General features: G+C 39.9%; 1 protein-coding gene across 1 annotated transcript; it reads right to left on the bottom strand.

Moving 5' to 3' along the window:
• Nucleotides 1-662: 662 nt before the first annotated feature.
• On the bottom strand, nucleotides 663-11,055 carry LOC147601238 (coiled-coil domain-containing protein 162-like). The gene is made up of 5 exons (XM_086743339.1): nucleotides 10,966-11,055; nucleotides 8,308-8,473; nucleotides 7,553-7,560; nucleotides 7,252-7,398; nucleotides 663-785 (listed from the first exon to the last, which is right to left on the bottom strand). Exons 1-5 carry the CDS (start codon nucleotides 11,053-11,055, stop codon nucleotides 663-665), a joined length of 534 nt encoding a protein of 177 aa, XP_086599465.1.
• Between the last annotated feature and the right edge of the window lie 662 nt (nucleotides 11,056-11,717).

Here is an 11,717-nt window from a genome sequence, read left to right as displayed (position 1 = left end):
CATTTCACTCTGCTCTTCTTCCACCTCTTCAGCTTTCATCACACTATTTGCCTCTTCTTGTGTCTTCCTCTGTGCTACTTCCAACAGCATCTGTTTCTACAACACACAATCACAACTTGATTACTCTCCCTCAGTTTCCATTCACACCTTTTTAGATTTCCTTTTAAACCCTGATGACCAGTCCTGCATGTCATACCCAGCTGAGGTGAATGAGGAGAGACCAAATCCCACATGGCTTGGTACTGAAGATAATGAAATGTTGGTAAACAAATCTAGTTATCCTATGATCTTATGAAAGGACCATAGTCAGACCTAAACCCAAAAGAAAATCTGGGTTGCAGGATTGAGGAGCACAAGGGAAGGGTAAGGGGGAATGGGAACAGAATGCTGTATTTACATCACTGCTTGTTAGCAGGAGAAGCCTCAGAACAACGTTCATGTGTAGAACTCATTCAATTGCAAATAAACAACAAGGCAGTTGCTTCCAATTTCCTCAGTCTGCTGTAATTTGCTTCCTGCAACCAGCCTCTGGTCTGCATGTGCAACTTGTTTTTAAAGCAACGTATAAACGTGGAAAGAGAGGGGGAAAATAAGCACAGCTTTTTCAAACATTGCAGTTTATATCTGGTTTGTAGAGAGAGACAGTTAAGTAGGACTACATTTTAGAATCTGTCACCACAATTCAATGCAATGGTATAACAAGCTATGCATATCAGGTCAAACCCTCCTGTACAGCCAAGGGTTGTGGAATGGAGTCTGCTGTTTGTAAACACCATCATCACAATCTGTACTAAGGGAAGAAATCAGGAAGAAGAGAAAGAACCAGAAACTGATGTCAGAAACCAAAGAAAAACAAAAACAACAACAAAAACAGCTGCTAGAAAGAAGGTAGATGCAGTGGGTCTTTTGGAAGTAAATTGACAGCTTGTCAGTGAAGAAAACCAATTTATCAGCGGAAGGCAACTCCCAAGCTGGTTAAGTTACAGCTCAAACATTTTCCATTAGGAGCTCTTACTAAGATTGGAGTTTCATAGACTCACAATGGAGCAATCAAGCCATCAAATTTGACTTTTCATTATCACATTTACCTCAATTACCTTTGTACTGCAATGAGCAAGTAGGTTTGCCTAAACTGTATTTCCCAGAAAGGCATCAGGTCTTGAGTTGAAGATACGCGGTCACACACTTGGCATTTCCACGGTTAATCACATTTTGAAAATATTGTTTCTAATTTCCCGTTTTCAGTTTATCTGGCTTCAACTTCTAGGCACCACTTCTTGTTATACCTTTCCCTAAGAACCCTTTAATATCTGCCATTCTCTCCCAAACGAAAACATCTGTAGACTGTAATCAAGTCACTCTTCTTTCAGATAGGCTAAACAGACTGAGCCTTTGAAGAGCCCTCTGCTAGAAAGCATTTCCTGCAGCTCTCAGATAATTTTCATAACTCTTCTCTGCACTCTGTCTTTTTTTTCCTTAATCTTTTTTAAGTAATACACCCTAGAACCAGCAGCACTACTTCATTGTGTTGAGCTACAAACCTATTTTTAATGTCTCTATCTGCATTATTGCCCTTTTTATAAACTAGAAGATGGGAGCATCCATCCTTTCCAGTACCACACTACACGGCCAGTCGTCTGTCTGTTACAATCCCTGTCCTGCCCAGGGATGCTTTCACCCCGTTCTGTAGGAGTCCTGTTTTCTTCTCATTCATCTACTCTGGCACTGAAATACTGCTCAGAGGGATAACCAAGTTACCAAGCTATCTGTATGATTCTGTACTCCTGCTCTGCCCACTTCTTTATTCGCTAAATGTGCGTTATCAAATTCGCTAACATTCCTTCCTAAATATGTCATGGGTAAATTTTATAATCTATAATTTTATGTTTATTTCCAAGCCGCTGACAAAAATGTTGAATACTGATAGTTCTGCTACCAGCCCCTGTAGAAATCCATCAGAAGCTATCTTCATTTAATAAAAAGAACACGTTTTATATGTAAAAAAATCTAGCTCTCAATCCATTTAGCAATTTTATTGATATTGTGTAATACTAAAAATTAAAATACAAAGGTTATGTGCTGCTAGCCCAAGCGTTACAAGGCTCTTCCAAGTATGCATTACATCTCTAGCATTATGTTTATCTCTCTTACTTGTAATCTTATCAGGAGAATGAAATGAGATCGGTTTGACAAGACTTACTTTCCATACAGTGATGTTGCTTGGCGTTAAGCATATTGCAAGTGAAGGGTTCAGTTTGACTTTGAGGAATGGACCGTTTCAGCACATGTAGCCAAGTGTAGAAGTGAAAGGGAGCTTGCAGTGGCAGTGATATATCCACGAAAAAAAATGTTTACATGGAAAAAACTATGAGATTAATTCAGTCTGGATTTAATGACAACATCTCTGAATGTTTCCTTGAAATTTAATGATTGGATGGAGGACTAATAACCTCAAGATCCGTATTTTTTTTTTTTAATCTGTGGAATAAAATATTAATAGTGTCTTCTCCTCTACTAAAACATACATCCAGCACTGTTGATGGCATGTATAAATTTAGTGCCTGTAGCTGTCATTTTGGTATGTGACCCAAACTTGATCCACAATGCTACGTTTTTTTTTCCCCTGGTTCTTTCTGCTTGCCATGGTGAAAACACTCAGGTGAACACATTGTTTCAATGCCATAAAATACACATCCAGCTTAAGTAACTGTATTATGCAGTTGGTTTTGCATATGGTTCTCTCCTAGAAAGACAGTAGGCAAAATCCTTATTAAAGCAAGTGAGAGGGAGAGGAGACTGCAACTGGTTGCGCTGCTGAATCAGGACCTGTTGAATTGAGATACCTGTTTACGTCCCTCTTTCTTTAGCTTGTCCTTGTCTGCTTGAGATTTTACAAGAGCTTTCCTTACAGACATGAGCTGACCCTGAAACAAAGTCAGCTCTTGTTCTGCCATCATCTTTGCATTCAGACACCGTTTTTTTTTTTTAAGAGCTTCCTGTAAACAGAAAGTACATAACAGAAATAATGATGACGGCAGTAATTTTCTCTCTTTTATACAGCAGTGGGTTTCTTGAAAGGTAAATCTCTTGGAGATGTTTAGTAAACTGGGATTGAATTGTTCCTGTTTTCTAATAAAGGATGGACTTTTTTCTAAGGCAAAGTGGGAAACAGGGTGGGCATGAGGAATTGTCTACAGGGGAAAACGTAAAATAATCTTTTGTATGGGTACAACTGCACATCTTTAATTGTATTCACATGTAAACAATTCGAGTTCTTGTATGCAAACAAGCTCAGAGCCATGCAAAGCTTGATCTTTCTTATGCATTAGAAAGACCTGTCCATCTACTAATCTGATTATTCCTTCATTATCTCTAAAGTAAAAACATGTGTGATTAAGCTTGTTTTCCTTCTGGGCAGGGTCTTTTTGTTTTAAACACAAACATAACTGTGTATATATATACATGTTACCATGGCAGGCACAGATTTAGCAGTTCTCTCTCCCAGCCCTTAAAACTGGGAAAAGCAAGGTCCAGAATCCTCTGCAGTGGAGGACAGTGGGATACAAGTTCTTAGATCTTCAGGATCATTCCCTAGTTTCTAATTGTAAAAAGCCAAGTTTTCCCATTTGTTTTTCTCAGTTTTAGACTTTTCTTTTAAATCCTGTGAAGATAGCTCTTATTTCTTATTTAAATGCACAAATTTGCAATAATTCAATCCATCTTTGACTAATCTGTTTAATAAAATATTCTAATGATTTAGCATCTCCCTGATATAACTGAACAAACTGTATGCACACCCAGTTTTTGGTTTAAAATTAACAAGCACACAAAAATAATTTTGTTTTCACTCCTTTAAAGTTAACAAATAAGATCCATTCTGCCTTTCCTTTGCTTGACATGTGCGGCTAATTAACCTATATAACAATCAATAACCTGTTTGTTCCACTCTAATCAGCCTCATTTAAAGCAGTGAGGCACTTTTCTTTCCATGCATCTTCACTTTAGTTTAATTCAGTCATTTTTGTGCTTCATCTTGTATTTCTGTAATTAAATTTATGAACTGCGTGCTGTGTTCTGCTTTGTTTAAGCAGATACCAATTAAAAAAAAAAAAAAAAAAAAACCTCAGCCACCTCCCAAGCCAACAATCTAATTCATTTTCAGTTCATGTCTGCTTGTCTTCTTTTTCATGCATTTTAGTTAGTTGTGAAATAGTTGATTTTGATACAATGTCATAATTAGTTTTCTGAGTCAGCAACAGAATACTACAGGCTGCTCATACTTCCTAAGCTCCTGCTTCAAGCGAGCATCAGGGATTAGTTTCATACTCTTTACATTTGAAGACCACCATTATAGCCATAATATAGAGGGGGGTAAAGTTTAAATTTTTTGCCAAAAATCTACAGTTACCATGAGCTCCTATAGGCTCACTGAATAATAGTGAGCCTGCCCAATTTTACCATTAGTTTTGCAGAAAACCAGATGCTAATAACAGATGAAATGGTAAGGAAATATCACCTTCTCAGCATCTCTAAGCTTCACAGAGAGCTGTGCCTTCTGAGTGGTTTCCTTCCGACAGCTGAGAGCCTTTAGCTTACACACCAACTTGCTTAGCCTGATCTTTTCATCCCACAAGAGCTGCAGCTGTTCCTGCTAGAGAAGACATCAGTAAGAGTGGACCCACAAAGATTACTTTCCCCAGGAAGAAATGTGTGGTTTGGGAGTAAATACAATTGTAAAAGCATGCAGCTATTTGTATCTCATTTTAATTTCCAAATGCTCAAACTTTGCAGTTTGAAACAGCACGGCCTTTGGCAATAAATTTATATTACTGTGTCTCCAGGGAAATAGGAAATGTGAACATTGCCCAGAAAATGGGAAAAAAATATGGAAGAAATTTAATCCAAAACAGCAAGCAGGTAAACCTCTCCGCAATGAAGCACTGTTAATGGTGATAAACACTATTATGCCAAATGGGGGTTCTGGTTCGTACCATATTCAGTAACCTGGTTCATCCTAATTACAGTGTTCTTAGTAAGAACAAAATTAGGGGATTCATGAAAAGTATAGTCATCAGGTTTTCTTCTTCTCTGTTCAAAATAGCAGACTGCCTCCTGAAAACTGTTCTTAAGGGGAAAGCAGTTTAATTATGCAAAAAGAATACAAACAACAGTTACAGAGGATGGGTGGAGGTCTTGGCTCTCCTGACAGAGGTATCTCTGCACAGAAGCTCTACCATTCAGTGTCAACTCACCTTCCTATCCTTTGTGTCCCATATCAGTTTTATCTGCAGCCGGGCTTTGGCCGTCCTAATTTCATCGCTATGGATCTGACCTCTGATACTCTACCTTTGTTGCCTGTCCATGTTTCCACTACTTGCAATCTTTCTTTTTGTTTTTCAGTCCTTTAAGAATCTCCTTGCTAAGGCAAGCAAGGACAAGTTTCTCCCTGGTCTTCTTGCCCAACAGGATAGTCGGTTTTGAAATCTCTTTAGATTTTCTTTAAAAACCAACCAGCTTTCCTGGGCACTTTTCCCCTCTGGGCTGTTTCCAGGGATTCTGCCTAGCAATTCCCTAACTAAGTCACAGTCTACCTTCCTGAAGTCCCAAGTCCAAGCCCTGCAGCATAATTTTGCAACCTTTCTTCTGATCCTGAAATAATTTCTTAGTCACTGCAGCCTCAGATGACATCTATGATGATATTCACCACTTGTTTTTCCCTGTTTGTGAGCAGCAGAAGTAGGGATTTACTATGGCTGGGTCCTCTAGCATTTGCTTTTAGGATATTATCACTAATGCTCTCTAGGAACTGCCTAGACTTTCGCAATGCTGTATTCCCCTTCCAGTAGATTTCCAGATGGATAAAACCTCCATGAACACCAAGGCCTCAAATCAAAACCACTTTTCTTAGCCGTCTATAGACAGTAACATCCAATTTATTCTCTTGACCAGACAGTCTGTAACAGATTCTCCACCACAGTCATGAATCATCACTAATGTTCCTCCCTCCTCTGACCTTGACTCATAGGCTTTCAGTAGTACATCTCCACATTCGTACATGAGCTCTGTGCAGGGAATGAACACCTTACACAGAGTGCAATTCTCGCTCCTCTTCTTCCCTGGTGATCCTTTTTAAACATCCTGTAACTACCCATGACCATGGTGCACACTAGCCCACCAAGTTCCCGTGACTCTGCCCAAACCACAGCCCTTTGACTGCACATGAGCTCCCCACACTCTGTTCGTTGCCTCGCCACAATGTGCTTTCCAAGTGGGGATGTGGGACTCTAGCTGCAGCCTTCTCACACATGGACCTCTTCCATTTCCACTGGTTCCTCGTTTACCTCTGAGTGTCCCTATCTCCCAGGTTCACTGTGGGTCTTGAAAGCCCTTCTCACTCTGTGGGCATTACAGTTATATCCTGCTTCACAGGCTTCTCTACTTGAGAGATCTGCAGGCATATTTGCCAAAGTATTTAGGCATCATCCATTTGATCTCATTTGTATTCTCTGACTGACTACTGTAATTTTAGTACAAATTGAACTTTGCTGAGGAGGGATATGTTGAATATAAAGGGATTGATTTGGAAATTGTAGCCTGGAAATTACTCTCCAGGCTTTAGGCTATAACTCCCAGAACATCAGTTCTGGGAACACTTTTTCAAAACATAAAGCTGAATATATTTTTTATTCTAAGTAACCCCAAGTGGAAAAAAGGATTCTGTCCCTGTTCTTTTATGTGACTAGCTCGCACGATGAGAAGATAAAACTCCCCATCAACACATTTATCAGGGTCACTGAAACATCACATTCTTTTTCTGCCGCCCAAAAAACAGGATAATAACAACACATGGCGATTCTGACATATGATTGAATGGGAGTTCACATTTCTACTTCTTCAGATCCAAGTTCAACCTCTCTGATGTTCACTTGTGTGGAATTCATGGTGTTAGTGTCACTCAGAACAGACTGAAAGCAGAGTTCCTAAGTTTAGAACCAAATTCAATTCAGATACATGCAGATATTCAGGGTCTAAGGGCTGAGTTTGGCCCCAAATTTCTGCACTTGGAGCATAAGCACAGTCAGAGATGATTGATTCATGACAACCTGACAAACAAGTAGCCATTAACTCCATGCTTTTCACCTAACCAATGTCCCAGATAGATAGAATGCAATAATTTAAGCCATCTTCAGCAAGCTTAACCAGGCTATTATCCTTGTGTTCCTTTACTGACACACATATGTGTTTCCATACTTTAGATAAATGTTCTTTCAAGTCATCATTATTTTTAGTAGAGCCAAACTTTTTCTTCAGATCGATCATATTGTCAACTCCTTCTCTTCTCACTTCGCTGATGATTTCAAACACTCTTTGCTCAGTGCTAAGGCGATAGACATCCAACTTTCCCTGCAATTACAAACAGAACCCATAAGAGATGAAGTGTGCACATACGGGAAAGTGACATTCAGAAGATTTTAGAAGTCTCTCAGCTACCACCAGATGGTCTTTCTTCATAATTATTTTCCTAGAATCAATGTAACAGGAATATAGAGACATATCCTTCTCGCATCCAGGCACTACAAGAAGTGGAATTTCAATTGTATCATTTGCAAGCAACCTATTGGGGGATGTATGTATTAAATAGAAGTAGCGGCACTATGGTGAACAAATAGGCTTTCTGGTGAAAACTGGACTCTCTCTCATGATTACAAAATAAATCATAATATTCCTCAAGTTACTATTACCCTGGCCACAGACCCACCTTTTAATGGGTTTGTGGACCATCAGTCAAAACCCTGGGGATCTGATGCAAGTAGTTGCTCTATAATATACATGGTCACAATCAGGTCAGTTTTTCCGGGCTGGATCAGGGTATCTTTTTTTTGTAAGTAATGCTCTATGTCTCCCCAAAGATATCACTGGACTGCTTGAAAACAAAGGCATTGTTAGAGTAAGCAATACAATTACACAGTGGACATAAAGTTTCCAAGAAAAATAATGCCAAATATTACAAACTGAAGTCTTATATCCCAAAAGTTGCCTGCACTGTGACTAAAAAGAGCTTCCATCATTCCCTCTAATGTGGTACGTGTTCCATCGAGAATACGCCTCCTCTCTTGGAAAAGGTACACTATTTTTCTACCAGACGTTTTTACAAGATGCTTCTAGCAGCAGGAGATAAATGATTCACCCATTCATCCACCTGGCACACTGCAGCAATTTATTCCGTTGAGTGCTACACTTGTCGGCAAATTATACAGCAGTACAAAAAAAAGACTGATTGAGTAGCCCCTCTTATTCTGTACCTACTTAAATGGACACAAGTCACAAATAGGCTCTGCTTTAACGATTCATATTCATCCTGTACTTCTTTTCTAATCTTCTCTTTGAGACCAAGATTTTCTTCCTCTAAGTCAGCAAGCTGTGCTTTGAGAACAATTATTTCCATCATCATCCCATGGCACAGCCTCACAATCTATCACAGCAGAGAAGGTGAATGAGCAAAGCTAGGGATGAGCAGACTCCATAGCCTAGGAGTAAATGATCCAGAGTTCTGGATATGTTCTGTGATACCTAATGAAGTAGAGCAAGAATATCTTCCTAACTGAGTGGCTTAATGAGAAGAATCCATTGATGATATGGAATAATCAATTTTGTACATTTGTGTTGGTTTTAGAAATGTTTCTTTCTTGGAAACAATAGGAAGAATTGCGGCCATTCAAGACCAATATTTAAAGGTCTCATAAACAAATGCGTAAGTTTCATATAAAACCTTAAAATTTCTGTTTCTGATCATCAGGAAAGAAAGATCTCCTCACTAATGTGTATGAAAACTGACAGAAGGAAATGTGTGCAGACAACAGAGGAGCAGAAAGATTAGGTAGCAGGATTAGGGAATCTGATTTTAGGAGGAGATCCTGCACATGGCTCTGTTGGTGAGCCTGGCCTCCCATAATCTCCTCTGCCTCCAGAGAGAAAGTCAGAAGAATTGTGACCAGGTTTCGTTCAATAAGATGTGAGGTAATGCATTTATCGGAGCAAATATGCCGTTTGCTGATAAGCTTGTACATACAGGCCATTTAATAGATGATAAGAACAATTATGTGTTCCATTTGTTGATATTTGACAACTAGCGTACCCTCAGAAAAGGCACACAGGTTAGCACAAATAGGAAGGCACGTGGTAGAACTTAAACTGATTTAAATGACAGATTTTAAATTTCACATAGGTAGATAGTTGCTAGGTATAAATGTTTCATCATTTTCATACTGCCAAACAGCATTTGCAACCAGATGAACACCATGTAGGAAAGCTAAAAATCATTCTTAGCTTATTACATTATTCAGATAAGAAATAGGCCCAACTGCAGACTGCAGGCACAGCCAACAGCACAGCCTGCTTTCAGGGTTGCCTGGCACCTCCACATGCCAGATCTAAGTAGTAAATGATAATAACTTCACTGGGTTCTCACTGAATTTTTCTGTCTCAATTTTTTTTTTTTGTCTTACAGTAAACATTATTGAGAGACTTCTGAAAATGAATGTTAGGGAAAAATATGTGCATTTTAGCCCTGCTGAAAAATTCTGGTGATCTCTATTCAAAGCAGCACTAGTTTTCCTCTGTTTTGGATGTCTTTTTTGTAAAATCAGCAAAAGGTTGGAAAAATCCTAAGACTTGGGGAAAAAAAACCCAGCCCACGTGGTTCATGTATGTTCTTTAAAGATTTTTTAGATTTTAAACTATCTGCCATCCCATTTTGTCTGATCATGCCTGAACCTTTCTCACACTTTCTACCACCTCCACTGAGCAACTGAGCTTGCTCTCCTCAGACTTGCAATCACCTCTGTTAATCGCTTTAGGCTAGCGGGAGGTGGAAGTGGAGCAGGAAGTCTCTTCTGAGGTTGAAGCAGAGCCCAGAGACAGTAGGCAGCTAGCTGCCCACAGTGGCCAGTCACAAGGGATGAGCTGTGTTGTACTTAAGGGAAGTGGCAGATGAGATGGGGATTTAGTGGCAATGAGCTACCAAGAGGGAGGGGAAGACAGACTCCACTGCCCACAGGCTCCAGAAAAGTCCTACCAACTCCGCTTGTGTCTTTCCACCCAGTTGAAACTTCATACATATGCCTTATTTTCTCTCTCACTCCAGCCTTCCCAAACATATGGACAGGACAGTGAAATCAGGGAAGGGAGATTGCTGACAAGACACTGTACAGAAAAGGTTGTAGGGGCAAAAAACTGGAAAAAGCACGAGGAAGTGGGGCAAGAAACCGATAAGAAGCCCAGAGAAGAACTGAAAACTTGTAGTCAGTGATGAGGACAGATGAGAAAGGGGCTTAGGAATTAAATAAACAATGCAGGTGTTCCAACATTGCTGTGCAAACATCTCCGAAACCCAAGTAGTCTTCTCCTTAGTGTAGGTTTCTGTAGAAGCTGACATGCTTCTAGCAGTGGGATTTTGTGTCGATGGAGCCAAGCCTCCAAGTCAGATAATAGATTACACAGGTATCACATGATTCCACAAGATGGCATTTCTGATTTATTGGCTGGGTTTACTTCTTTAAAAAATTCTACCCACACATACCAGCTATCCCAAAAAACACAGCTGAAGCTGCAAAGTCAAGTGCTCAGAATTTAAGAGGTTGCTTATGCAGCCATGATGTAGCATGCCTGGTACCTACACTGCAGTACGGCCAATGTGCCTGATTCACTTCTATTTTCTGTCTCAGTCAAGGCACAGGATTAGATTGTCCTGGGACAACGCCTTGTGAAGGAAGAGACCCATCAGTAGAAGTTTAAGTTAGAAGGTCACCAGTATATCCATTGAGAGCAAGAACCACCGAACGGGAGGCCACTACCTTTGCCTTCAGGTTGTCTTTGTTTTACATGTCCTTCTGGCATGACTTCTGGCATTGAGCACAGAAACAGCAGCCCCAGAGCCCTCCCACCTTTCTTCTCAAAGACTGTCACGATGTGTCTGCACAGTGGAACTCTGTCCCAAATGTGACCGCTAAGTACTACCATAGATAGACCACCATCACCAACCCGTCTCAGAGCCATATCGCTTCGGTTGCCACCTTCTTCCACTGTGTGCAGTTCCTAAAACAAAGCACAAAGATGCATGGTAACTACGCTGTGTAGCCCAACTCTACTTCAACAACTTCCCAGCCTGACAGCTTGACATTATTTTTAACTTAGCAGCTGACTCCCACCCGGAGAAACCACCTTCCTCTGTTCTCAAAGAGTAGAGTCAATGCTCTGAGTATACTTGTTCTTTTTGGTAAAGCAAAGAATGCTGCTGCTGGAGAGTATTTTCATCAAACATGGAGTATGTCTCAAAGTTGCTGTGCTCTTTGGCCATGATGTCACAGCCCAGTATGGTGAGACACTGTCGTAAATGGCTTTTTTAAAAAAGTAACCTAGGAAAACAAAATAAGAAACCTTGCAGGTGATCTGAGTCACCAGAGTTGCTATATACAGCATACATCAAAATGAGACATGGTCACCTTATTGTAAATAAAATGCTTCTGCGATATCAAAATGAAGCAAAAATAAAATTCTTCAATGTAAATGTTTTTCCCCATCTACAATTTCACTGAACTAATGGAAAACAGATTTGTCAGGTTTTTGACTGATTCTAGCTGCAACTATATAGTGTGGGGGGTTTTTGCATCTGAAGGTAAAAGTGAATTTTGAATAGATGAATTAAATCACCAGCTTAG

This window comes from Chlamydotis macqueenii, chromosome 3 (genome assembly GCF_036417535.1).
Source record: "Chlamydotis macqueenii isolate bChlMac1 chromosome 3, bChlMac1.mat, whole genome shotgun sequence".
NCBI classification, from domain to species: domain Eukaryota; kingdom Metazoa; phylum Chordata; class Aves; order Otidiformes; family Otididae; genus Chlamydotis; species Chlamydotis macqueenii.
This window is presented reverse-complemented; position numbering and strand designations above follow the sequence as displayed.